The 27,737-nt window shown below is 36.6% G+C and overlaps 2 protein-coding genes across 3 annotated transcripts in view; one reads left to right on the top strand and one right to left on the bottom strand.

Moving 5' to 3' along the window:
• The first annotated feature begins 828 nt into the window (after positions 1–828).
• LOC139130433 (meiosis-specific nuclear structural protein 1-like) lies at positions 829–2,654 on the top strand. The gene is made up of 2 exons (XM_070696225.1): positions 829–968; positions 1,758–2,654. The coding sequence occupies exons 1-2, from the start codon at positions 913–915 to the stop codon at positions 2,296–2,298; spliced, it is 597 nt and encodes a 198-aa protein (XP_070552326.1). The 5' UTR covers positions 829–912; the 3' UTR covers positions 2,299–2,654.
• Positions 2,655–9,892: 7,238 nt separating this feature from the next.
• The window catches only part of LOC139130981 (TBC1 domain family member 19-like), a 161,109-nt gene continuing 143,264 nt past the window's right edge, over positions 9,893–27,737 (bottom strand). For both annotated transcript variants that reach the window (XM_070696854.1, XM_070696855.1), the window contains exons 11-16: positions 25,742–25,889; positions 24,947–25,024; positions 22,936–23,045; positions 20,781–20,872; positions 18,207–18,322; positions 9,893–11,859 (exon numbers count right to left, since the gene is read on the bottom strand). In XM_070696854.1, the coding sequence (XP_070552955.1) occupies positions 11,714–11,859; positions 18,207–18,322; positions 20,781–20,872; positions 22,936–23,045; positions 24,947–25,024; positions 25,742–25,889 (690 nt within the window). In that variant the 3' untranslated portion in view covers positions 9,893–11,713. The remainder of the gene's footprint in view (positions 11,860–18,206; positions 18,323–20,780; positions 20,873–22,935; positions 23,046–24,946; positions 25,025–25,741; positions 25,890–27,737) is intronic.

Below are 27,737 nucleotides of genomic sequence, written 5' to 3'. Positions count from 1 at the left end.
GACAGAACCGGCGCAGCCAACCCCCACCCCTTCTCAAAATTTCACCCCGCATTCAACCAACACACGAGCTCAACGACGTACGTTCAAATTAATTTAACATCAACATATTGAAAACGGAAAATTGAAAGGATTACAATTAAAGAAAGGAATCAATTAATTTTCATTTATTTTTCTAAATTAAACTGCGTGACCTTTCAATAAAAATACAGTCAAATAGCAAGGGCATATTTAACAATTTCATTTAACTTATTTAAGCATTGAATAAAATATCGAGGTACACCATGTTAACACAATCTTTCGTGAGCATTACTTATTAGGCTTACATTCTATTATTCCGTGCTCACCATTTATTATTCCGTGCATACGATCTATTAAATTAATGATGTTTAAATTATAATTAAATTAATTATATTTTTTGTTGCTTTACAGAATGTCATACGAAGACGATCGATACTGCTAAAAATATTCTGAATTTTAAAAAGAAGAAAAGTTTCAACTATGTATCTTAGCCTTGCGACGCAAATCTAATGGGACCGCAAGATTTGTCGTTGGATGTTGACATTTCGTTCATACAGTTTATACTGTATACACATATTATGTAATTATAATCACTTGAAGACAGTCTTTTATACCCTCAAATATGTTGTCGGGGAGCATTTTCGTCGGAGATCGGCGCGGTACGTTACATATTTACTTCGCGTTTTTAACTCCTGAGGGCGCTGTGAGCGCCAACATGATTGGCGCAAAGTAAAGCTATAGTGACGTCACACTGGTGTTTTGTTCTATCTGCAAATAGAACGCAACAATACCACAGCTAGCAACTTGTTCGAATCACTTGCGGAGCATCATTACTGCACAAAAATCTTTCAACCTGAGCGATAAATCCAGTGATTTCTACAGAAAACGTAAGAAATGGGTAGCAGACTTTCAAGGCAGCCTAACATCTTCGACAGAATTGTCTTGCAAAGGTGAGTTAACGAGTGAATTTGGCTCTACAAAACAATGAGTGTTGAGAAGCTGCAGCCTCTCTGCAGTAGCAACATATGCACGGCGAAACAGAGCATGGCAATGACAACAGAACAACTAAGCACTAGTCTTTGTGACTTCATAAAGTAGTTTAAAATTCCCTCTACAGAATCGAAGTGCATTCTCTAAATAAGCTAGATTGCTAGTATATCCAACATTCAGTCATAGTTATCTAGCGTTCACATCTCTCTGACCCGTTCTTTTGAACAGACTTCACGATCAGATGGAAACGATAGAGGTTTTATAAGCCTAATATGAATTTGACATAGCGCTTGAGGATACTCTTCAATTCCAAATGGCTCTAATGTGATAAAGGCCTGTTATGGCTAACCTGTATCGTTTTCATGCCCTTCGAGGGGTACTCAGCAAGGCTGACACATGAAAGAGAATGGTTCCAAATTGAAGAAAGAAAGTGCAAGGCATGTCCCTGCGTATGATTTTCCTCGGCGTTGCGAAATTTACACGTTGTTGCCATTGCAAGCAGCAAATCAACTGTGACTTGGGGACTACAATGTAGAAGCCTACGGTAAAAATAGAAGCACGGGCACTGGCTGGAGCCATTTTTGCATATATATATATATATATATATATATATATATATATATATTATATATATATATAATATATATATATATATATATGTATGTATGTATGTATGTATGTATGTATGTATGTATGTATGTATGTATGTATGTATGTATGTATAATTCTTGGTATATTCGTCTTTGTAGAGACGAAGAGGAGAAGTATGCAGAATTGCTACAGAAGTGGGAAGCCGCGCAAGTTCATCTTGTTGCAATGGAGGAGAGGGTTGAGAAAAAGAGCAAGAAGAAGAGGCGGTTTTTTAGAAAGAGAGCGAGGAAAGAAATCCAACGCCAGAAGGAAATCCTCGACGCTGTCTGGGACATCAGAAATGAATTCGTCAGCGAGATGAAGAAACAACGCTTGGTGGCGTACTATAGAATACAAAACCAGGAGAAGAAGGAACAGATAGAACGCGAAAGAAAGCTATTAGAAGACGCACAAGAACGTCTGAAGGAGAAAATTAAACAGAGAGAAGCGGCTGAGAGTTGCAAGGAATGGATCAAGGAAAGAAAAGCTTGCCAGGGCGAGGATGAGGTCATCGAACGTGAGATGGCCGAACGAAGGGAGAAGATTACTCAGATTAGGATGCGCAGTGCACAGAGAAGAGAAGAGAGAGCTGCCCTCCAAAAAGATAGATCATTCGGAGATTATTTCGCTAAGCTCAAAGCCATGGCCAAGATCGAGTGAGAGGGAACGTTTGCACAGACTCCGTTCCCCTCTCACGAACAATATCGTCTTGGGAACGTTTTGTCTTCAGGTTGTTTTGCGTTTTGTGAAACTGCAAGGAGTTCAGATTTCTCTGCATCGTGATAACGAAACATAACAAATAATGGCACGGCCGGTATCCGTTTCCAAGGAAAGAACTGACAAATCAGTCAGCTGCTGTTTGGACACGGGAGGATTCGAAACAAGTCTTATTTGACTTGGATACCATGTTGGAAAGAAGAGGAAAATAGGGACGAAGAGACAGCATGATAAAAAATTTAAGATAACAGAGAATTTTAAGAAATTGTCGACTGATGTTTTTAATCATTGACAAGGTCTTTTTTTATCGAAAACAATTTAAGTTTTGATATTTATTTCGTCGTTTACTCTTTAAGTTGAAATTATCTTCTAAAATGATAATATTCTCTTCTTCTCATTCATGTCAATAAACGGTGATTGAGAATGAATATCGCCTCTCGTTGGATTCTTTGTGAGCATCTATGTGTAGATCACGGTTAGAAATACTCTACACCCTAAATTCGGTGATAATGATATTCATGACGCAGAAAAGCAACAAAAATCTGAAATCTCAGGTTTACGCCCCCTCCTCCCATGACCCACTTACTTCGACGGAACCGCGCCCTCAATGGTCACGGGCATTGTCTATTTTATTTCCTTCTGACAGAACCACCAACTTTTGTACCAAGGTTGCGTACTTATCTTTTTCTTGTCTGAATAGACGATGAATGGCAGAAATGTAGAAAATCGTTTCATTGATGGTACGATTAATGACGTCGCTCATGAAAGCTTTCCCCTTGATTGATCTTCCACAATCGTCAATCGACCCGGCTTGCAACTTGATTAAGTTGACTGAATTTTACAAAAACCAAACACTGTTGATGATTCAAAAAGTTGCCCTTTTGAGAAATTATTCAACTCTAAAATGCAATATTAATTTGACTGTACGGTCAACTGATGGTTGATGGTTGTCTTTGTGGTGGATTTTATTGGCCTATCGCACGCCTGGTTATCTTGTCCATGACATAAATATTCTTGACAGAGTGAGGTTCTGGTGACCTTAGCGTTCTTAGACTGTTCTCAGGGCACATTCTCGCTCGCTTGATGAGCTTTGGTTTAATACCCATCGTTGTATATTTTGTATAAATTATCTCTGGGATCTCGATTATGATATATTACATATGTGCGATGGTGAAGGAAATTGATAAGAGGAGTTGGATCGCATTGACATTACACCGTGTGGCAAATTCATTACGAAGTCTTCCTTTGGTCGACAAACTATAGTACAATACATTATAAATTGACCAAGATACATGTAAAAATATATCAGTCCCGCCATCACCGGTCACGGAAACGCGGCTTGGTGTTTTGTGTGACAGAATTATCACGTTATTTTTCCTTGTGCAGGAAATTCAAAATGAAGGTTCTCCTTCATTATTTCCTGGGAGGGGTTAGCCCGGGGGGGAATCGGAGGGGAGTTGAGTTTTACAAAGCATTAATTAATGTCAGGGGTCAATTCTACAATAGACATTTTAATGGTGGTATATTTTACAAAAGATTTGTGTAGAATTATGACATTACGAAAATATGAAAAAATAGAATAGAATATGATTTATTCTTAAGGTCCGGGGACAATATAAATAGGATTCTATCAGCAACAATGCTGGTTGTTATGGTAAACAAACCACAAACTGCACGAATCCCGACTTTTCGTATGATAGGGATAACAATAATTTCGTCTCTATGACACTTCTGGTTTGAAAAGGTAAAGAGCCTGCAATATACATAAATCAGGTAAGTGATTACGCCCTTTATGCTATAACATAAACCCATTTTGACAGGAGAGACCACGACTTCAAATTTGTACATATATGTATCTATGAGGCGTGGTCGGTTTGTTTTTACCTTGAAATTAAAAAAATGCCAACAATGACGATTCGATTCATATCAGGGTTTTCAGAAATCACTATAATTTTAAAATTCGCAAACATTACTGGATTGTCTCGGAACTATCGGGAACTGTGTATGAACGAAATGTCAACAGGCAACTACAAGTCTTGCGGTCTCGTTAGATTCGCATTACACGGCTAAGATGTATAGTTGAACTTATTTTCAAGACTGAAATGCCACAATATTTTCAAACAGCACATCAGTTGTATCAAATGACCTTACACCTCAATGTAGAAATGGCAAAAAAATAAAGGCAGCCATAGAAATCACAAAAAAACATATCAGCAGCTAGCGAATGAACTTTTATCATGACTGCTTTAATACTGCGTAAAAATACAATTGTAGTGTGTCTGTAAACCTTTCAAAGCAGAGGAAGAACTGTTAATAAATGGTCGAGTAACCAAGTTTAGACACTCTTTTCGTCACGGCGCTAAATGCAAGCGCTCCATTCTTTCTGTGATCTCCAGTAAGGCCATGTCTACCCAATCGCTTGCTTCATCGTATGCCTCAGCCATGTTCAGCTTGGCTCTGTGTGTCACCGCAAAGATCACGTCGTCTTCCCTGGTGACTCGGCTTTCTCTCGGTTCACCGTCTTTTAACGAGTTATTTTCATCTTTGCAATCGAGAAAGAATTTCCCCGAGCTTTCTGCGCCTTCACTCTCGGCAGCTGACCTCTCACCATTCATAGTGGCAACTTCTTTTGACACTTTTCGGCTCAACCTTCTGTGCTTACGTAGTTTGGCGCCGGCTTCGGCAAGTTTCTGCCGTGCGTGTCGAAGCTCATTCGACTGACACCCTAAACTTCTGTCCGCTTCTATAACTTGCTCGTCTCTGGCCCTCGCTAAGAACTCTCGATTTTCATTGAAAAGAGAGAACAATTCATCTTTTATGCCTAAAATCTCAGAAATGTCTCCCTGGTGTGACTTCTTCCGTCGAAAGAACCATCTCTTTTTCTTGTTACTTGATTTCGCTTTGCCTTGTAATTCTTCTACTAAGGCTTTCAGAGTTTCCCATTTCTCAAGCAACTTTTCATACCTTTCGTTATATTCTCTGTAAAAGTTAGACAAAAGATAAACAAGTGAAAACACTTGCGTGTCAATCATATATAGTAATCGGCAAATAATGCTGTTGGGTTCTATACCAAATAAAGCATTGCACACTCGCAAAAAAATTCCTACCAAGATTGTTGTGCGCGCCTCTGTTTGTTACTGTATTCTTTCACAGGAAAATGTTACATTCTTAGTCGTAACATCTGTGGTAAGACAGTACAGATTTGACCTTTCCTGCATGCCGATAGTTGGCCGAAAGTTGCGTCGGAGTTGTCGGACAATATGCATTTTTGCTGATGATGGAACTGTGGGCTTGTACAAACTCACCTGATAAAGCCTATCAACTCAGCACTATCGAAGTTACTGTGCGAAATCTCGTGGCCTACTTCGTTTCCCATGGCTAGTCAAGCCGTGAGCCCTTTATTCACAATTCTTCACAAAGGTCAAGTCTGTTGACTAGTCGTCTTTTGTCACTTTATTTGTTCTAATACAGGCGAACACAAGACCGTGACGTCACTCTTACTTTGAACCAATGTCATCGTGGGCACTCGACTAGGAATGGAACCATGGAATGCTTTCTACTCCAAAAAGCATGTATTTAGTGCGCCCTCAGAGGACAAGAATAAGTAGCTGCGAACCGCAGTTATCACGGATGCACAGAGCCTGTGACAACTTGTGAGCATGACTGGTATATGAGCTGGCGTGTTTAATTTCAAGATTTGAAATAAATCATTTTTTCGTGATAAGGAAATGGAAAACAAATATAAATAATTGATAAACAGTGCATTTTACATATATTGACACTGTTTAAATGCTAAAATGATGTGTTTCAACATGCTGTCTCTGAGCATAAAGAATGTACATGTGATGAGTTAAGGTAAAATATGCAAAAATCATCGAAAGTTACAGCCAGCTAGTGACCCTTTATAAAGACGGTTCAGAGAGAGAGAGAGAGAGAGAGAGAGAGAGAGAGAGAGAGAGAGAGAGAGAGAGAGAGAGAGAGAGAGAGAGAGAGAGTTGATGTGGTGTTGGTTGATGCGGAAGGGAGTAAGAGAGGCTTCTTGTAATTAACAATTTTAACAATCCTCTTTCTCTCGTAATCAAACCGAAGGGTATTGCTCGACTTCAAAATGCCGGATCAGGGGTTATTAACTAACCTTATATTGTGATGAGAAGTATCCGTGGACCCGTCGTGATCTCGTCAACCTTGTTAAACATTTGAAATATTACAAAAAGTTCCGGCGAGGTCTCCTGTACACCACTAGGAGACCAATTTCAAATACACTTCAACTGTTTTTTTTTCTGTAAACTACATCCCGTCTAGATATTCGCATGATCGCGTTTACCTAACTGCGACAATTCATTTTTGACATACGAAATCACAGAATAAAGCATTTAAACCCAGCTATTTGTCAACCGATATATGATTTAATAGGTCGTGGACTGCCGATACCAAAGAGCCATAACAGTGAGCTGCGTGACTTTGTTCCGCCAACTGACTCAACATATCGTGCACGTGTGCAATGTTGTGTGAAACAAGAATGTGATTGCAGTCGGGCTGAGACCCGCTGTAAATCACAGGCTTTTTAGTTCGCCAGAGATCTGCCTTGCACAAATCTTTGCCTTGTCATACAAAATGTGCGATCAATCTAAACATGGCGAATGATCAAAATCGCCCAAGTTGGAACAACATGACAAACCGATATGTTAATTGTGCTATTGGGAAAAAAAATATAATTGTACAATGTTTTGACATTATGTTATAGACTTGAAAGCGAGACAAAAATTCGTACATTTTCAAATTTCTTTAGTCGAGATAAAGTCCGTATATCGCGACATTTCAAAAATTGGATTCTGAAAATTTACTTCACTCCGCATCGGCTAATAAGCTTATATTGTCGTGTCCCATACACTTTTCGCAAATTAGTAGACGAAGGGGCCCATCTACTTTCTCCCAGTCGTGACCAAAACAATTGGGTCTCTTTCTGTAAAAGTGTTACAGAAATTACACAATCTTAAATGTTGAAATCGCGTTTTGTACTTTTCCCTTGGTAACTTCTTTGAAAGCAGCGAAGCATAAAAATGTCTCCTTGTACCCAACTCCCTCTGTCAAACCTAATGTACATTTTGCAGTGGCGCTTACGTTTTTAATACCGCCCTCGTGCGGCAATCGGGGTAAATTACTTTGTATTTTTGTGACCGGACAGTAAGGACATACTGACAGTGGATTTCCGGCACCGTCTGCAATTTTTGAGTAGGCTTTACAATCATAAACGAAACATCGTCCCTTTATGTTTGCTTTTTTTCTATGTATGTATAAAGTGTTGTAAAACGTATGAGAATTAATTTGAGGGCAGAGTTTTCGACATCCGAATATTTTAACATCTAATCCTCTTGCCAGTTACTGATGCTTGGTATTTGTGTATTATCTTTTATATCTCTTGAATAAATCACTTTGTTTATCTATCCTTCAGATTCCGTAAGTGTCATGTGTACTTTTGTCTGTGTTCTTTGCCCAATTTCACTTTTTAAGAAAAGAATTCCATTTTCAGTACCGTGTTAGGCTTTGGTCATTATACTAGATCGGTAGGATTGACTTTTTTGAATGACAAACAGTTGTGATATTAGTAAGCAAGAAGTTTAAGCCTTTGAGTGCTGTAATTTTTTTCCATCAAAATTTTAGTGCAATATTTCACCAATTTTATGGATTTTTCTGTAATTATTTTCCCTATTTTGGACCAAAAGGATATCACATTTCATTGGCTAAAGTTTTTTATCAAAATTTTGTAAAAACTCTGAAAAGAATTTGACTTCGGTTTTATTTCATGAAGGCAAGAAGGCAACAAAAATTGACTTTGGCACTCAAAGGGTTAAAGATATGTGAAAATATGCACATCAGTGCATGTGGTAACCTCTTTATTTACCCATTTTCCAAACACATCTACTCCAGCTGGGATCAAATTGTGTGAAATTTTCACATCTCATTCAATAAATACTATACAATAATAATTTCCTTTACAGTTTTGCGGTTTGGCTTTAATGGTATTGTAATCACTTTTTTGGGTGTCATTTTTTTATTTCTAACATGAAGAATTTGACAAATAATACATGAAATACCCCATGAGAAGTCATTTTGTTGCAAATTTTGTCTGATCCCCGTCATACTGACTGATACATGTCAGACACATGTACTCTGAGACTAAAATCGTCCCTGCAAATACACACATTCCATGGAGAATGCAGATTAGCTGCATCACCAAAAGGGGAAATGTAATTTGGACGGATTGCTCAGGCTCTGGTGGACTTTGTGTCGATCTGTTTCGCAATGAGTGATTTTCAGGTCATATTCATTCATTAGATTCAAGAAAAAATTTCTTGAGTATCAATATATCACATCACATGCGTATCAATGCTCTAATTAACAGATTGAAAGGCTTTAGGGGAAAATTCATTTTCATATCATGAGTGATTTCTAAAGAATTAACCAATGAAGCATTATGGCTTTCACCTTTGAACCCAGTATTATCAATAGTCCTGAAATGGAATTATGGATTATGCTCTTCTCTTTAACCTGTGGCTGTAATAACCTGTGGTATAAAATTCATCAATTTTGTTTTCCTATTTTTAATAAGAAATTACAATAAAACATGGGACGTTCTTTACTGAATATGTTTCAGAAGTTCTGATCTTTCTTCCCCACCTCACTATATCCATTTAATCCAATTTAACCAATGTGAGAGAACAACTCCTTTATCATTAACTATTCAAAAGGGGCACACACGACTTGAACTTTGAATTGTGAAAGGTCTGCAAGCTTAAGGTAGAATGCGCCTTGGGGACAGATATTCAGACTCTCAAACTTTTATAATTTCTTTTCTGATCTACCACTTGTGAGTGCTCATTTTCAAGCTCTCTATGTATGAAAAATTTTGACTGTCTTACAAAATCGTAAATTTTATTTTTCTCCATAGAGTTAACACAGGGATGGCGGCCATCTTGAATTTCAAATATCAGTAAATCTTGAGTAATTTGTTTCTCTAGTGTAAAAATTTGCATGTTGACTCCCAATTTTCAGCTTTGATTTTGAAAGACTATGGTTAAGGATTCCTTGAGAAAAGTTTGAACGAAAGTTTAAGTCTTTCACTTTTGAGGTGCATACTACCTTAAAGACAGTTCGACATATCACACAACCATTTCAACATTACAGAACTTTTGGACCCATTGGCTGTATCATTTAATATTTTTGCTTACGAAAAGAAATACCAACTCTTCGGATGTTGATTCCCTTAATTAAGCAATGCTTTCTTTGAAAATGTAACTATTTCAATCTCTGGTGACGGATTCTGTGACTGTTTCCGATAATGGCCACGTATGACCTACTAGTCAAAAATTACTCAGTTGTTAAACTCTTGAGTTGAGCATTCATTGCCAACGTTGAAGTCACACTGTGGTAAACATTTTGACCTGACTTGCTTTTGATTTGAGACAAAAAGATGCGGCTTAAACCGTTTTTCACATGGTTGGCATACCCAACAGCCATAACAGTCACAAACAGTCAATTGTCTTTCTCGGAATGTAAGTTTATTCAAAAGAAACTTTTTCCAAACAAATTTACAGAAGGTAAAGTGCAGTTGATTTTCTGTGCAATACAAGCATCACCAAATAAAGAATGAAAGTCTTTTTGTTCAAACACTATTTCCCGGTGTTTGTTAATTTCAACAAAGTCAAATTGAGTAATAAACATAATTAATGTTTATTGCTGATTAAAAACTAATTAAATTGAAAGCTCTTTCATTGCACAAATAAGTAGCAGATATCAGTGAAATACAACACAGAAATATAATTATTTACACACTTTGTCATTTTCAACCACACCGACAAAAAGTATACTTGTCAAAGCCTGTCCATATCTACAAAGTCAATTAATGAGAAGGAAATTTACATGAAATGGACATTCTGTTATTAACAAATGTAATTACATTTTTGTTTTATGATATTTGATGCACTACAGGAAGAATTATTTCATGTTTCTGTTTTTCTTTTGAAAAATTTATTCTTGGAATCTCTGACTGTTACTGTCTTCAGAATTCACTTTCAATTGAAGAGAAATAGCTTTGCATATTTGCTTTGTAAATTACAGAAACATACAAAGTGAAACTGACATAGAAGGTGGCAATTCCTGAGAAATCAACACAAAAAACACAGTTAAAATAAATGACTTTTTAAAATCAACTTTGCTTGTTCATAATTCTGTATGTCTTTGTTCAGTATCCCGACAATTTCATACATGTGACACTATATACCACTGAAATATACTACCTACTTCATGTACATGTGCTGTATGGCACCGGTCTTGTTTGAAAACAAAGAGAAATAAACAAGAACACTGAAAAACACACTCACTAGGGATTAAATGTTCTCAGTGACACCCTTTTCCTGTCTAGAACTTTAGGATGGGGGCAGTGTTTTGCATTGGATATGCAATTTCTAATCCTGAATTTTACTTTTATTATAATAACAACCACATCATTGATAATTTTTCCCAGACCGTCCAGTAGTCTGTGTAGCAATGAATTACAAATATCAGGCATTGGAATTCTCTTTGTAGCAGACAGCACATTGAGGTAGAATGCGCCCCGGGGGATAGATATTCTGACTTTCAAGCTTTCATAATATTTGTTTGGTCTGCCACTTGTGGGTGCTCATTTTGAAGGTAGTGGAGTACACATAGTTGTCACCAGCCTATTTTTAAAAAAATTTGAAAATGTAATTATTCCTCAGAGTTCATACAGGGGTGGCCGCCATTTTGAATTTGACGTGTTGATAAATATTGAGTAATTTGCTTTTCTAGAACAAGATTTTGTTCGGTGAACCCTGATTTTTGTTCTTAATTTCAAAAAGGAAAGGTTTATACTTCCCTTCCAGAGTGTTTCAGCAAAAGTTTCAGTCTTTCAATGTTGAGGCATGTCCTACTTTAAACCATGGACTCCAGAAGCAGACCTCTTTGCATACATGTATTTACACTTGATGTCACTCAAAAAACATAAAAAATTACAAAATAAGATGATTATCATTGAAAAAGATAAACGCAAAACTGAAATGCCCAGCATTTCATTGTATTGGTGCATAGTAAATTAAAAAATACAAAAATCAATATATTGATACAACATTGGACATAAAGATACAACATGATCTTAAAGTGTTTTATAAATAATAAAAAAACGTGAAAATTGATATATTGTACAGAGATTTGACATAAAAGATACACAAGAATTTCATTTATGAACTGGAGAGGGCGCAATTCAGCTAGGCCACTGTTGCCATCAGTATTCAGTTTTGCAGTCCCAATGCCATAGCGTCCTTTCAGTGAAGATGTTGATTCATCGCTGTGAAGAGAAGAGCGCAACTTGGAGGATGGGAACAATTTTCAGACTGGTTAGATCAAATAGGACCGCATCAGCCCCCTGTAGCGAGGTCACTTGCATCAGGTTGGCTCGGCGAAATGCAAATATTGCCATTGCCATGACTACAAGAGAGAAAGAGGGAGAGAAAGAAAGGAAAAGATCAATTTCATTTAAAAAAAAATAAATCATGTAGTGAAGGATGGGATGACATCTTCTAGAGTATTGGCTTGAGGATACAATTTACTGAACATGGATGGACCAGCTATGGGAAAAGTAGACCTTCTTTGTATTTGAACCATGTCATAGGTATGAACAAAATTCCAAGGTAAATCTGCAAGATGCTGATGCCCAATCTCAACACTGCATCTCAGAGTTACGGTACATATTAGATGCTTTATCACAGTGTCCATTGGGTGGAATCATGAACATTAAATGTGAGAAATTAGTGAAGACACATTCATGATACGACGGCAATAAAAGTTGTATTCTGTGACCTTTTATTTTTCAAAAATGCACTGGTACATATTATTCTTAAACATTTAAAGTCTTTATTCAAATACAAAATAAATTAAACTAAAAACATACCTTAAACCATACACAATTTTTCAAACTGCTTTTTCAATGTCAGCTAAAATGCATGTTTTATTTGAAATCATTCTCATATGCAGAGTAATTTTACCAAACACATCAGATTGGACCGCTTTTTTTGACTCAATCGATCAGTTTCCATTACTGTGTGTGGGAATACAGGTGAATTGTATTTGCTAATTGTCCTGAGTCAGCAATACATTATCATAGTAAATGTGTAAATGAGTGAGATGATAATTGTGCCCAGAGAGCAGGGTGTTATCATGTACATGGTGCATACAGAACCAGTGATATTGTTTTCTACCACATGTAGGTCAACTGAGAGTTGACGGCGACATCTGCAATGATGCCTCATGATTCTTGACATGACAACTTGAAAGGCTTCCCAGGCTTCCAAATGCATGACACATACCGGTAGAGCAGAGCTTGATGTTTTGGAGACAACATGGACAGGGAGAGGCAGTGTGTAACGACGAAATGCGTTCAATACAAAACTTTTGATTTACACGGTAACGGTAATTAATACTGCTAGACTGTACAAGAAGCTTAAAATGATGTATAAGGTTTAATCCAGTGACATACTCCAGTGCATTTTGATGGTTGATTATACATTGCAATAAAATAATGATGAGACTGAACTGATTTATACTTATGCAAAGAAGCAAGAGACTCTGATGTTTTCAAGGTAATCAAAGTAACAAAACCTGAGTAAATTTCAGCAATGAAAAGAATGCAGTGCATGTCCCTCTGTTTGGTAAAAACAAAAGAAATGCAAAATAAAAGTTGCTTTTTTATTTTTCATAGTACTTTATTTTATTAACTACCTCGTTAATCCATTTCATTCCCTTTTTAAATTCTATCAATGTTCAATTGTAGTACTTCTCAAAAAATATTTGCATACATTAGAAAACGAAACTGACCAGGGCAATACCATAACTGTAATTTTATTATGCAATTTGTTCTCCAAGGCTCGTTATAAGATAAGAGCAGACCTTGTAAATCTGACATGATCTCATAAGCATATCTGCAACTCAGTTGAATAATGCAAGACTGACATTTTGAGTATTACTGGGGCAACTTTGTAGTTTTGTTTCCAGCATGCTAATTTGCTATTTCTTAACAAAGCAATACAGGGAAAATAAAATCTAGTCACATTTTGTTTGTTGATTATTTTGGGCAAAGGAAAAATACAAAAAAAATATATCTTGAAAGTGGACACCAGTGTAAAAATCTTAAGATGAAATCAACAACAAGCTCTTTGCACGCACCGCCATCATTGTCGTGTAAACCCTAAACTGATACGGACAGCTTGAAATTACCGTCATTGAGGAAAGAAATTAGAATCTAATTTTTGATTAGACTGTGCTTTCTGAGTTGCATCGGCTCAAAAGCCTAATCTGAAAGTACTAGTAATTTGATGATAACTATCATTAGAAGTGACATTTAAGCCTGCCTCCTGTGCAGTCTCTGAACAATAACGCTATGCAGAATGTCCTACATTCTAGTTTATTCACAGAAAAAAATTCACAAGAGTGCTGCTTACATCCCTGCTTCCAAGAAAACAAACTGTAAAATCTAACATATGTGATCACTGCTGATATCTTTTTCTTAGCAGTATTATACTTCCAGTATCCAGAGACCTATAATACGAATTTCCTACCTAGGTAAAAAACATTTCCACCCTTGGTTTATAATCTGGCAAAGATGAATGAGTTTTGCAATTGGAACATTGCCTGCCCTTGGCTAGAGCGAGTTCAAGCAGACCTGACATTGAACCACAATTACAGAGGTTTGGGTTTTAGTTTGTGTGGTCTGAATTTTGGTGTGTTTTAAAATTGGGCATGGTAAGATGGAAGAAATAAAGTTTGTGGAAAATACTGCCAAAAAATTTCTTCGTTTATTTTCTGTCTTTCAAATGCTCTGCAATCATAGCTTTGTATCAAGGTATCAAACCTAAAATCAAATTGGCGTGCAATGCTTGAAATGTAACAATGACCTTTAGGGTCAAGGTGATCAAATCCTAAAAAAAGCCAAACCTTTCAACAACTACAATGACAGATGCTTATGCTTCTTGTCCTATTGACAAACTTGTTGTGATGACGTCATGCAATGAAAGTTGAGAAAAACTATGGCCAATATCACATTTGGGGGATCTAAATTTCCACATTAAGATTTACCGAACAATATAACCCATAGATAAAGATCAAAAATCAAAGCTATCTTTTTCTTATACTGTTTTAGTCTGCCATTCTTGACGCAGAGAGTGTGCACACTGCCAAAGGCACACAGAGAGATCTCACTGTATCTGTGACTAACTTTGCTTTGATTTTACTTGCTCTCGCTGATCTCAGGAAGTTTCAGAGTGAAATACTGACAGTGAACTGACAGATTAGAAAGTTTCCGTCTTTTTGTCTTGGGGACAATCTAACTTACAAGCAAGGTTCTGATTTGATGGCTATCTGAATGACCAAGGTCAAAAGGGCAATGTAGATTGCTATAGATATACATGTACTATTAGCTAAAGTGTGACTTTTGAAAGTATCATAAAAAGAGGCATGTTGTACAAGGCACTGGGTAAAATTTCTGTGGCTTTGTTCCATGCAGAATGGTACGTAAATCTTGGCTTCTTGTTCAAGGAAAATGAATGTTTTTATTATCTAGTGCAGTTCATTGCCATATGATGTTGTATTAGCCTGTTTATTCCCCCTTCAATTCCCTGGTAACCAGGCCAACAATCATCGTTTATAGTTAGTTAGTTATTCAAGTTTGTTATAGTGACATAAGATATCCATAAATCAAGAAGATTTATGAGAATGGTTCTGGGCCAATCCATGATGGTGAAAAGATACATTACAGGTGAGATGCAATGTACAGATCCAACTTCTGTCCAGGCAGAGAACCAAGTGATTCAGTGATGGCTCACGCACAAAAATTTAGAATCTTTTAAGTGACTTAAGAAGAAAACAGTGACTTTTCCTTTAACAGATTTTCAACCCTGCATCACACAAAGCTGATGGGGTGTCAGAGGCATAGCCGACCAGCTCAACGGTAAATGCTTGGAGGGTATGAGTGCAGTACATTAAGAAACCGCATTTCAAAAAGTGCAGGAAACACGGGACAGAAATGTCAAGAGCTACCAGCTACAGTCCCTTCTAATGGAAATGATTTCAGAGAAATGCAGCGCAAGAAGCCTGTTGATATTTGCTGAATATGGACATGGCAGGGAGAAAAAACAAACAAACCAAGAAGTATATATTTCACGTTAATAGATTTGGCAATTTTCAAGTACCGTGCAGCTGTGTATGTCCCCGCTTCTTTTCCCTCCAATCAAATGAGTTTGAAGTCATTATCTCATAAAAGTTTAATAGCGAGTGGGAGAAGAAAAAATGGGCATATTTGGCTCTCAACGCAAAGAAAACGTCTCCTTACAAAATATGATGATATTGCGCTATGAAACACCGTGGGTTGTAGCCGGCGGAAAAGTTTGTTTTCAGTATTGCATGTGTGCAAAGTAAAGAAAGTGCCCGGAGATATCCTGTACATCCGTGGGATCTGGCTCAGCTGACGGCACCAAGCTTGGAAGATAGACATCACCTTGTGAGGAACTTTCTTTTATCACACAGGACTGCTGTTTCAGTTTGTGAAATGTAAGGCGGGGTTAAGGGCACAATGAATGCACAGATAACCAGTGATTATGCTTGTTAAGGGAAGGCGACGAAGTGAAAAATTCTCAAAAGTGGTTTTCAATTTAATGTCAACGTATTAAATAAACAGTTTTTCCTTGACTCTGGCATGAAAATGTTGATCATTTCCAACACAGTATCATCACATTTACTGCATAACTTGTGACAGAGAGTTGTCGACCGTGAGAGTGATACTGTATGTGTAGGTATAAGACAAACATATATGAAACGAGGAAACCTGAGCATTAAGAACTAGAAGATGTAATTGCTGAGAAACAGGCACTGGTTTACTGGTTTATATCTTGATGGGCTCATAGAGGATATTAGTACACAACCACAACTCTGATCAGACAGCTTGTGATTTTGCATGTAAGTACAACCAGTGAAGTGGCCAAGATGCTAAGATAACAATTTGATGAGAAACCGGTGGATGCCATATTCTCATATTTTACAAATTTTTCTCAGACTAATGATGGAAACATACATGTAAGTAATGAGCATATAACTCTAAATGCTTACTGACTAGTTACATGTACTTCAAAAACTTATGATATAATATGTGCGAGATATCATTTCCAAACCAGATCTTGACCTCAGTGTGTCCTAAAACTTTTAACCCCCATTTCCCTGTGAAGAGGTCCAACTTTGCCAGAGAAAACAATGGGATTGGACTGAACCATGGTGGTCAAAGGGTTATAGCCAAGTTAATGTGCTACTACTTCAAGGGATTTCATGACATTCTACTAGGTCTCTTGTGCTTTGTGATAATTTTCAAAATCCTGGTCTCAAACTTCCCATGAAAAGTTCATTTCACATATTTAAACTTTTGATAATTTTTTTCACTGTTCATTTTGTATGTCAATTGCAAGTCCTTGTTGGACTTCCCAAAGCATGTTGAAACTAACACCCACTATTAAGATAGTCAACACAATGTCTATATGTTTAAAATACTCTGTTACTGTTTGTGGTTGAATCCGGACCAGGATTTGCTTGAACACAATACAAATTACAGTCCACACATGTACAGGCTGAGCTGAGAAGCTGTATACTGTATATTTCAATATGCTATGCAGAGTACCACAAGAAACTGCAGTAGTTGACATTAGAAAACAAAAACAGTGAAAATGAATCACCAAAAGTTAAAAGTACTAGCCCTTTAATGATACAACTGTGACCTCATTAGGAATTAGCCCCACATTAAATGTCAGGTGAAAATTTGCATCAAAACATCATTACAAATACAGAACAGATTTTTTGAAAGTTTCACACAGCATAAAATATCAAAATAAGATTATCGACTGAAAGTTACCTGCAAGCCTTTAGCCAAAGCGAACCTGAGAAACTGGCAAGACAATGGGGAAGAGTATACAAGGTTTTGCAATTTCAAAACGACATTGAGAGAGAGAGAGCTGTTGAAAGCTCACAGTAGCCAGTGGCTGTCTTTGATCTGGCTTGGTCAATGATATGTGCCTATCAACGGTGAGACTTTTTTGTTAGACAGTTTACCCAATAAGTGACAACCATCACTGCAAGGCAAGCGTAATGTTTACTTCCCCTTGTGAATAGCAGTACATGATACCACGCAAAAATCTAGGGCTGTCAAAGTTTCTGAAAGGATATTTTTAGTCTTTGGTTCAAATTGGGGTCAAAGTTCAGAGTTTGAGACTTCACCCCGACCATACTCACCGACATGTAATCAATAAATACACCCTGAGACAGTTCAACAGATTGGTAAATTCATTTTTTGAACAATCACCATGGAAACCCATGACCTGACAATGTACGATGAGATAAAATTCCTTTGGCACAAAAGTGGGATATCAAGATAAAAACAACCAGCATTTCGTCAGAGATAAAAGATACAAATTATGGATACAAATTGGAAAGCATAAAAGAGATAAAAATGTACTGTAACTTTAAATGTGTTCACAGAGGAATGAATGATGAAAGTGATAATGTTCCCCTGTGGCTAATGTCAACTTTCTTGGATTAAAACCTGTTTAATATTTGATTTCTATCTATCAATTTAACTGGTCTTTGTTTTAAGGTGCTTAGTAAATGGTTAATCTGAAATCTGAGACAGAAAGTAGTTTTTGAAACAGACAAAAATCGGTAAAAGAAAGTACAAATGATCGATAATTAGCTAAATGAGAAAAGAAAAGAAAAACAAACATACTTGAAGACACACAGACACTGACCTGCTAGTATCTCCAGCGAGTTGTACGCCAATATTCTGTCCCACAACAGCAAGAGCTGATCGCTAGCCAGGAAGCCAGAAAAAGCCCTCATCAACCACTTGAATGCTATCTTCAAACTGAGACAGACAGACAGACAGATAAAAAAAAAAGATTGTGATGGGAGCCAGCAAAAAAAATGTCATCATCAATGTGCACAAGACAGAGATAACCTGTTTTGAAGTAGGGCTATTACAAGCCTTTGCTATCAGATATTGCCATCGCTGTAACAGCTGGTGTTTGTAACTTCTGTAGTAGAAACCCTTGAACAGTGATGCCACTTGAGGCAGGTAATGTATATGTATCGATATTTGTAAAGTCTGTCGGAAAATCTGAATGAATCCTCTGTGTGGCTATCTGTCTTTTTTCCAGCTTTTTCCTGTTTTCTATGAAGCACATACAAGTACTGCTGGAAGGCACACTGTAAATTATAAGAAAAATCTAAGAAAAAATTGAGGTATTATCTAAGACTTGGCGGATCCTCAATTTTGTCTTGCAGTTGCAACTTGATCAGTGCCTTTGCGCAGAAAGACAGGGTTACATACAGTAGTCAGTAAGCTAGAATGTTCCTCAGGAACAGATATTCATTCTCAAACTTTTCAAAACCTTTTGGTCTACCACTTATTGGGCTCATTTTGAAGCTCATGAAGTAATACCGGTAAAAGTTTTTCCCGCTTCTTTTGGTGAAAATCGAAATTAAGTTTTCAACATGGAGTGAACACAGGGGCTGCGGCCAATTTGAATTTCAAGTCTTAGTAAATATTGGATTATTTGCTTCAGTCTCAAGTACCAAATTTTGTGATGATTCCTGATTTCGAAAGGGAATATTATAAAGATTCCTTCCGGAAAGTTTGAGCAAAATTTTAAGTCTTGTAATTTTGATGCATGTATGTAATTGCCTTATAGAATGAAATCATACTTGCTGAAGAATACATGTACACTGAAACCGATCAAAAACTTTGCAACATTTCATTTTATCAATATAGATCTAAAAAAAATATATACTTGTTATTGACCAAAACTGAGTAAACAAAAAAGTGATAATTATTATGTGTGCACTGAAGCTTACACAATAATCACATTTTTGTTTACTCAGTTTTGGTCAATAACAAGTATATAGTTGATTAATGTAAAGAAAAAATGATGTAGATACATGTTTTTAAGGTGATAGGCAAGACACCGAGCTAACTTTTTCGGACTTGAAGGTTGACAAAAAGAGTTGCAAATTAAATTGGACACTGAAGGGAAAATGAAAGTATTAAAAACAGTATTGTAATGCATGGCTCCTCGATGTCGTGAACCAGGTTGATGAGCTTTAATCCAGGTATGAAGTTTGACAAGGGTATTGGAAGTAATGAAGTGAAAAAGATAATCTTCTGCATATTGAAAATCGGCTTCTCCTGTAAATTGCCACACATTAGCCCTAAGGTATCAAGATATTAATGAGAGTAAACAGGTTTAAATCTCAAGAGTATACCAGGCTAGGGCTCAGAGAGTATTTTCAACTATTAAGGTAGTACGCCCCTCGAAATAAAAAAATTAAGAAGACTTTTTCTCAAACTTTCTTCCGTGAAACTTTAAACCATTCTCTTTCAAAATCAAAAATGAAAATCAGAGGGCACTGGACAAATTTTGGTAATATAGAAAATTCACTGGTATTGAAACTATGATTCAAAATGACCACCATTCCTGTATAAACTCTATGGGGGAGAAATTACAATTTAGATTTTCACAAAAAAAGGCTGCTGAATACTTAGTTACTTTATGAGCTATAAAATGAGCCCCAAAAAGTGGTTGACCAAAAAAGTATAATAGAAATTTGGCAGTACGCATATCTGTCCTTCAGGCCAGTTCTCACCAAGGCAGTTCGCACCTCAAAAGTGAAAGTCTTAAAATTTTGCTCAAACTTTCCTTAAGGAATCTTTCAACCATTCTCTTAATCAAAATCATCCATCTCTGTGTTAACTCTATGCAGAAAAATAAAATTTTAGGATTTTGAAAAGCTAAGCTAATAAAAAGTTTTCTTTTACCAAGAGCTTTAAAATGAACCCCCACAAGTGGTAGATCAGAAAAGAATTGTAAAAGTTTGAGAGTTTGAATATCTGTCCCTGAGGGGCGTTCTACCTTAAGGACAAGCTGGAACTTTGGATCCATTTTTCACTATTTTTGTTTTTAATGTCAACTATAGTTTCTTGTTCTACTCCCAAAAGCATGTCCAAACACCTCCTATTTAGCTTGTCAATGCAGCATCTGTGCTGTGTGTAATGAACTGTTATTATTTATGTTTGAATTCTAGTCCGGACCAGAATTCTGGCCAACGATAACAATGCAGTTTTAAAACACAAGTGCAACAATGTGTATCTCAACATGCTTTGGAGAGTAGAACAAGGAACTGTAGTTGACATTCAAAACAAAAATGGTGAAAAAAAATAATCAAAAGTTAAATCCACTGGCCCTCTAAATACAGTGCAACACAGATTGACGTGGGTGTTCAGCAAAAAGTAAAACAGATTTCAATCTGGATGTAAAATTACTCACGGTTGAACTCCAACTTCCCTCAAGTGATAGAACAGCTGTGGTTGATGTGTCTGTAGCAGCGACTCAAACAGTATACACAGCGATACGATGCCCTTAGAGAATGGAAAACTTACAAATGAGCAAAAAGCAAACTGTAAACTTTGCAAAGTGTGTTGAAAGATTAATAACCTTCTGCAGGTTAGATCTTGAGAAATTATTACAAGGCCAGCAGCTGTAATTTTTGATGATTTTTTTTTTTCAATATTTCTGTTTTGTATATCAGTTACAAGTTCTTGTTCTACTCCCAAAAACATGTTGAAACATTGATTATTTAGTTATAGTCAACACAGCATCTGTACAATAATGCACTGTCATTGTTTACATTTGAATTCTGGCCTGGACCAGAATTCCCTTGTCAACAATCACGATGCAGTTTACACACATGCAAGCTGGATACTATGTATCTCAATATGCTTTGGGGAGTAGAACAACAGATTGTGGTAACCAGCGAGAGAGAAAAAAAAATACTGAAAATAATTAATTAAAGTTACAGCTACTGGCCCTTCAAAAACAGTTAGTAATCAAGTTTTTGGAATCACTCTGTCGGTAAGTAAGTTAGGAAAAATTTTTCCTAGCGATTCTCACCCAAACGCCAGACAAAATGATGTAATGAATCCTGAGGATAAACATTTCTAATTTCAATAGTTCAAAACACTGTTCCTTGAATTTTGTCACCCCTGATGGTTCAACTCTGGAATACAAGGGACATGGCAGTGTTCTGTAGACTTATTATGCCTGAGAATATCACATTATGGTGGTACAAAACCAACCCATGTGTACGAATGCATATGGAAATATGCATATTTCTATGCGCGTTTGTACACATGGTTTTGTTTGTACCGTTGCCCATTTGAATTCTGGGTTTAACCTATTTGATTTACTGAATTTGAAATTTATAAAAATCTATCACAATTACTACAGGTAGATTTTTAATAAAATTCTACTTTGTGAAAGCTGCATTGGGTTTTCAATATTTAGTGAGCACATCAGTGTGTTTCCGTTCCTTGATATCACTCAGAGGGACTTAGAGATAAATTTGCGATAAAATTGTTGTGACATTCACTGATTCATGAAGGAAGGATATACCGTACAGTTAACAAATTAAACATTCAAACATTTCATTCAGCTCTTCTGTTGTCTCGCCAAGAAAAATTTGTAACACAATACGTATCTTTTTTTTTTCTCTAAGGCCTAATGACTTGCACATATAGTTTTAGGAAGACTTTGCTTCGTTGAGTGTAGCAATATGCCAGTGTTTGTCCTAATTTTACTGCAGAGACACTTCTGAGTAAAGGAAAAAAAAATTGCTCGAAGCTAGTCTGCATGTGTCATCCCGTTTAGAGGTTGTGCCATATGATAATGAAAGTCATTACAAGGACTGGAAAATAAGGTCATGATTAACTACCAGTACGCTGCTGAGAAAAATGACTATCTGGGAAGACGTCACCGTAACGACATCCTTGCCATCAATTTCAGAAAATTTATTGGCTCTTAGCGACACTGTCACCTCACAAATGAAAAGATGTCAAAATGATGCCCTGGAAATAGATATCTTATTTTCCTTCTTTTGAAAAAAAGGTTCAAAGCCATATTTCCTGTAACTATTGTATTTTTGAATTTTTTTCCTGTCTGTTAAATACACGTTCCTCTCCTGCTGCTCCCAAAATCATGACAAAATGCCAATTGTTGAACTTGTAAATGCATGTACATACTGTCAAATATTATCGTTGTCAACTGTCATGAATTTTAGTCGGGGCCAGAATTTGTTTGTTACCTAGGATAAAAATGCAAATTGTACACATTAAGTTACGATTGCAGGGGCATTTCTTTGTTTTCCATGATACTTTTATGTTTTTAGAATACTTTCATTAAAAGACACAGAAAAAGTACTTTTCTGGAACAGAATTATGAAAATTGCCATCAAAAATTACACCTAAAGGTATCATCCCTTTAATAAATTATCATCTGCTTTTCCCCTCTAGTTTCTTCTTGATGTTTTTTTTGTCTTTCAAACCTGCAGCACATTTGTTACATGTACATTATCTTCTTGTCGCAATGCACTTTGAAAAAAAAGTTGAGCTAAAATATGAAATGAAAAAGGAGGATGCACCATTACCTGTGGATGTGAAGATATATTGTGCAGCCTAAAGAAATAGCGCATGTACATTTCCCGGAAGACGAGGTACAGCTTGACGGCATCATGATAAACGTAACACAGCGGAGCCACTGGAATGTAATTCATAGACGAGTCTGTGAGAAATGTATCGCCAGCAGTTGATGACACATGGCTAATCGTCCGATAATACTGTGTTTGGTCAAAAACTAAACACAGGCTGAGTGGAACTCCTGACAATATTATCTTCTTATTAGGTGGCGTGGTATGATGAACGACAAACAATATTGTCTGCATCTTGGGCATTGTGCGCAGAGACTGGTTTTTATTGAGATTGTATCACATTTTGTTGAACACAAGTAAGCAATTACTTGTTATGAGCTTGTTCTAGTAGATGGATCGATTTTCTGTCTGAATCTCCAGCTCAGTGAATGTTGAAGCATATGAGCTGGGACAGTGGATCTTGGGCAAATATAACACTGTGTCATATCTTTCACCATCTATGCAACAGCAGGGCCTCTACAGAACCTAAATGCAAAATTTCTGGCCCTTTTAGCGAGTTTTGAGTACCATTATTAGGCACATGCAATGTTCCTCTTTTGCTCAATATCCTGATGCCATGAATAAATGCATTCAATTATGGAAAGTCTACCGATTAGCACTGTTTGAGTATGCAAATCAACTTGTAATGAGTAATTATTAATGGAGAATACTCATTTGCCTAAAATTGGACACTGTGTAGCAATTTTGCCTTAAATTGAACAGTGTAGCAATTTTTCCAAACACTGACAACAACAAGCTTTTGCACTTAGAATGGTTTGAGTATGCAAATCAACTTATAATAATAGTAAATAGACTGTTTATCTTGCTGTGAAGTGATGCATTTCAGACACTTTCACTTGTTTCAGATCAAGGATTTTGTCCTCAATCTTTGTCTGCAACCTTATGCCCTCTTCCTTTGCAACTTTCTGGAGAAAGTATTTAATTCCCAGTAAATTTTCTTTTCTCTTGACTTGTGAGTGAAAAAAAAAAAGCTTAGTTTCTGCAGAAGGATCGAGAATAGGAAATTTTTACAGCGGAAACAGGGATTAAACTTTCATCCCCTTCAGCTGATTCTCTCATGAATGCTTTTTTCTACATTTCAGTGATACTGCAGATGTACGTGCACTCACAATGAGTGTGGGAATGGATGAGATTCTAATTTCGGCTGATCAAAAAACATACCATACAGTGTGCCGATAATTCAATTGCCATTTATGTTTTTGCACATTCATTTTTGAAACCAAAAGGGTATATATACGTTGATGAAAAAAAAATTGATACTGCTGACATTTGTCTAGGTTATCACTACTTTCTTTTGCGGTACATATTGATGAATTGATGTCACCACTAGGTTTACAAAGCACAATTAACCGTCTTTCTTTCTGGTTGAACATGACACAACCTCATTGAATATTTGCAAATAGTCGGGTTGCACCCTGGAATGATTTGAAAGCAAGGAAAGATTACAATCTCTCTTTTAAATTGCTAAAATTCTTTCGTTCTGAATTTCCATCTGACATAATTATCCGAGGCAAAGTTGGCACAATAAAAAGGAAATAAAGACGGAAGAGCTGGCTGCCGGTGAAAAGCGTGAAGGCAGCTTTGAAAAATTAGATTAGGTATCACCTATCAGTCGAGGTTCATAGCTTTTTTGTTTGTGTTTCTCTAACTTTCCTAAAAGAGCTCTGCCTTTGTCTGCAATTTGCTGATTTCTTCGTTCAGCTTTTAATACTATGAATTTTACACAAACTGTAGTATGTACCTATGGTACAGGGCTGACTCAACATAATTTTCTAGCAATTTCCAAACAAACTCAGAGGGTTATGAATTGTCATCAGTTTAGAGGACACACACTGGATGCAAAAGCAGTTCACCACTGTGTTTGTGGCAAGCATTCTGAAATCCAAAAAACTCCAGGCGGTACTTTTGAACTGACGGTCTGGTTACTCGATTTCAATACTACTGTCCTTACCGTACATGGAAAAACCATGGAATGGAATGACACCATTGGGAGGGTAGACAACACCGTACTCTTCCATACCAAGCTTTCCTGCAATGGTGGAAAATGAAAAAAGGGGGAAATGACTTAATCTCATGGTAATTTCATCACAAAAAAGATATCGCACTACTTGAAAAATACTGCCATACATGTATTTTCATACACTGTGAAAGAAATATACAATGCAAGACTTATTTAGTGAAGATTTTATTGCAGTTAAAAGATACACCTCATAATGACCTGATTTAAATGTGAGAGAATTTCTATTAATGTTACTCCTTCCCAACCGGTTCTTATGCTGTTCTGAAGACATATGATGGGATTTCATTTTATCATTTCACAGGTTTGGCCATTTAGCAGAATTTCAGATACTGATTTTGCCAATAAAGCAAAAAAATCTGCTGCTTTTGTACAACTTTCATCCAGATTTAAAGCAGATCTGTGTACAGCATGTACCGCAACAGTAAAAATTCTAATGGACGATGAACACTTTTTATGGTGTATGTTCAAACATTCAGCCAAAAACCATAAGTTTCAATTTAAGAACTAATATAGTTGTTATTTACTTGCAAACAAATCGTAATTTGAACGTTCTCTAAGGAGATTTCATAATTTCACGATACCAGTTCTACCTGGGTATTTCAGCAGTATATATTTTAAAACTCAAATACATACAGAATATCATGCTCCTCCCGGATATTATCTTATACTGGAAAATTTTTATTCTATGAAAATCGACGGAGACCAAACCATACAACCTTCACCCACCTCTGATGTAAGATTTTGCTGGAGTTGCAGAACTGTTAGCAAAATGTTTGAGGACCTGTGTGTCCCTAGAAAACACGAGGAGAGCTTGGTACAGATAGTCTTCAAACACAAAATAATTGTCGTCATTGGTTGCTGTCAATTTCACATCCTGTAGTTAGAATGGAAAAGAGAAGAAGATGGTTTATGAGATAGAGTCCCTGATGTAGTTGACTTCCAATTATAGTGTGCTTATAAACATTCATGTGCAAGGTGAAAAGGTATTTTGTGTGTTTCATTGCTGTATAAATCATCAAGTGCGTTCAGCTCTATGATCTGTGGACATTTGCATATTTACAGTGTCAATATATGTCATAATTGAGCCCTGGAACATGAATTACACCTCAACTGAGTACAAGGATATTTGTCATCATTTTTATAACTTTACATAATTGAACTATAAACAAAGATGTGTCGTCAAGTAGAATCTCCCTACATGCGAGATTGTAAGGTTCATTGTCAATCACATTTGGTGTGCCCTTGAACATGAATTATGTTCCATTGTGAGGAAGTTCAAATGTGTCGACAGCAAATACCTGCAAATTTATTCCTAAATAGTGTGGAGGTTCACCAAAGGGCAAATTACTGTCAGTTTGTGAATGAAAAAACTGAGATAAAAGTATCTATAATTGTCTTTTTTCTTTACTCTGCATTCCAAGTTCACACTACACTGCATTTCTGGACTTTGCATACTTCTACATGTAGTGCCCTACAGATAGTATCTCAGTGAGTACTTTTGACAATGACCACATTATCATTAGATTTGCATACTCAAAAATTATCAATCAACATACCCTGATAAAATTAACAAGTCCCGATACATAATGCTCCATGTTAGGCCTATGAATATTCTATATTGATAACAACTCATTTTAGGCTGATTTGCATATTCAAACAATGCTCATTAACACACTTTGCATAAATGAATACAATTTATTGAGCACATCGAGAATTTGATGAGTCCCACTGCAGGCATTAGATTCTGCATCATGGCATATTTATAGAGCATAGATGTGTGTGACTTAAATGCTCCAAACGTGGAATAATAGTTGTTTCAGATGCTGTGTACAGTCTTAGACTGAAAAAACCTTAAATCTTGGTTTCACCTGGGAATATACCCAGGATATTGTAATTATCTACACCACGGGAGCGAGAAATGGAACGATTGTTAAAACTTAAAAGCCTTTGACAATAAACAGTGCCAACAAAATTCTAATTGACCTCGGACAGACGTCTGTTTTCCACTTTCTCCAAGACACTCAAACATGTACATCTTTGAAGTCGTGTGAATGCTAAAAAGTCATCACTAATGCAATCAGAAAACCACTTAAACACAGACAAGAGTTCCTTGTAGAAGGCTAAGTCTTTTCAGGATGATGTTTAATTTGATTTGCCACTGTTTAAATTGGCTAGGCACTCACTACACTCTTCAGAAATTCAGAACAAGTTGTGTAAAACGTACTGAGGTATCATAGTTAGTTAGCATGTCCAGGCTCTATCTCTGAGAAATACCCTAGCAAGAAAAGCACCATCTTTCAAGTATTCAGTAATCATTTGTTTCAAAACCATCTGAAAATAGATAGATGTGTGTACTATATTTGTATGTGTGCGTGTGTGTGTGGTATCCAAGTCTGTGGCCAATTTATAATCTTGCCCCATTACAGGTCAAGGGACAGTCCAGTCTCAGATACCATGGTTCATCATGGTTATATCATCAACATCCACAGTTCACCACCGTTGTCATCAGAAAAAACATGCAACCATGGCAACTACAATGGCAGAGCAGTTTTCAACATTTCCCAGCAAGATTATCTTAGTGCTAATAAATTACGCAGCAGTCATTACACGAAACACATGCAACAGACATGTAAATAATCCTTCCACGCGACGCTATAAAAAAAATCTACCCTTCCCTGCGGGCTCGTCTCTATTCCATTCCTGGAAAAAAGTACTTTCCTAT

The sequence above is a fragment of the Ptychodera flava genome, chromosome 4 (genome assembly GCF_041260155.1).
Source record: "Ptychodera flava strain L36383 chromosome 4, AS_Pfla_20210202, whole genome shotgun sequence".
NCBI lineage: Eukaryota > Metazoa > Hemichordata > Enteropneusta > Ptychoderidae > Ptychodera > Ptychodera flava.
This window is presented reverse-complemented; position numbering and strand designations above follow the sequence as displayed.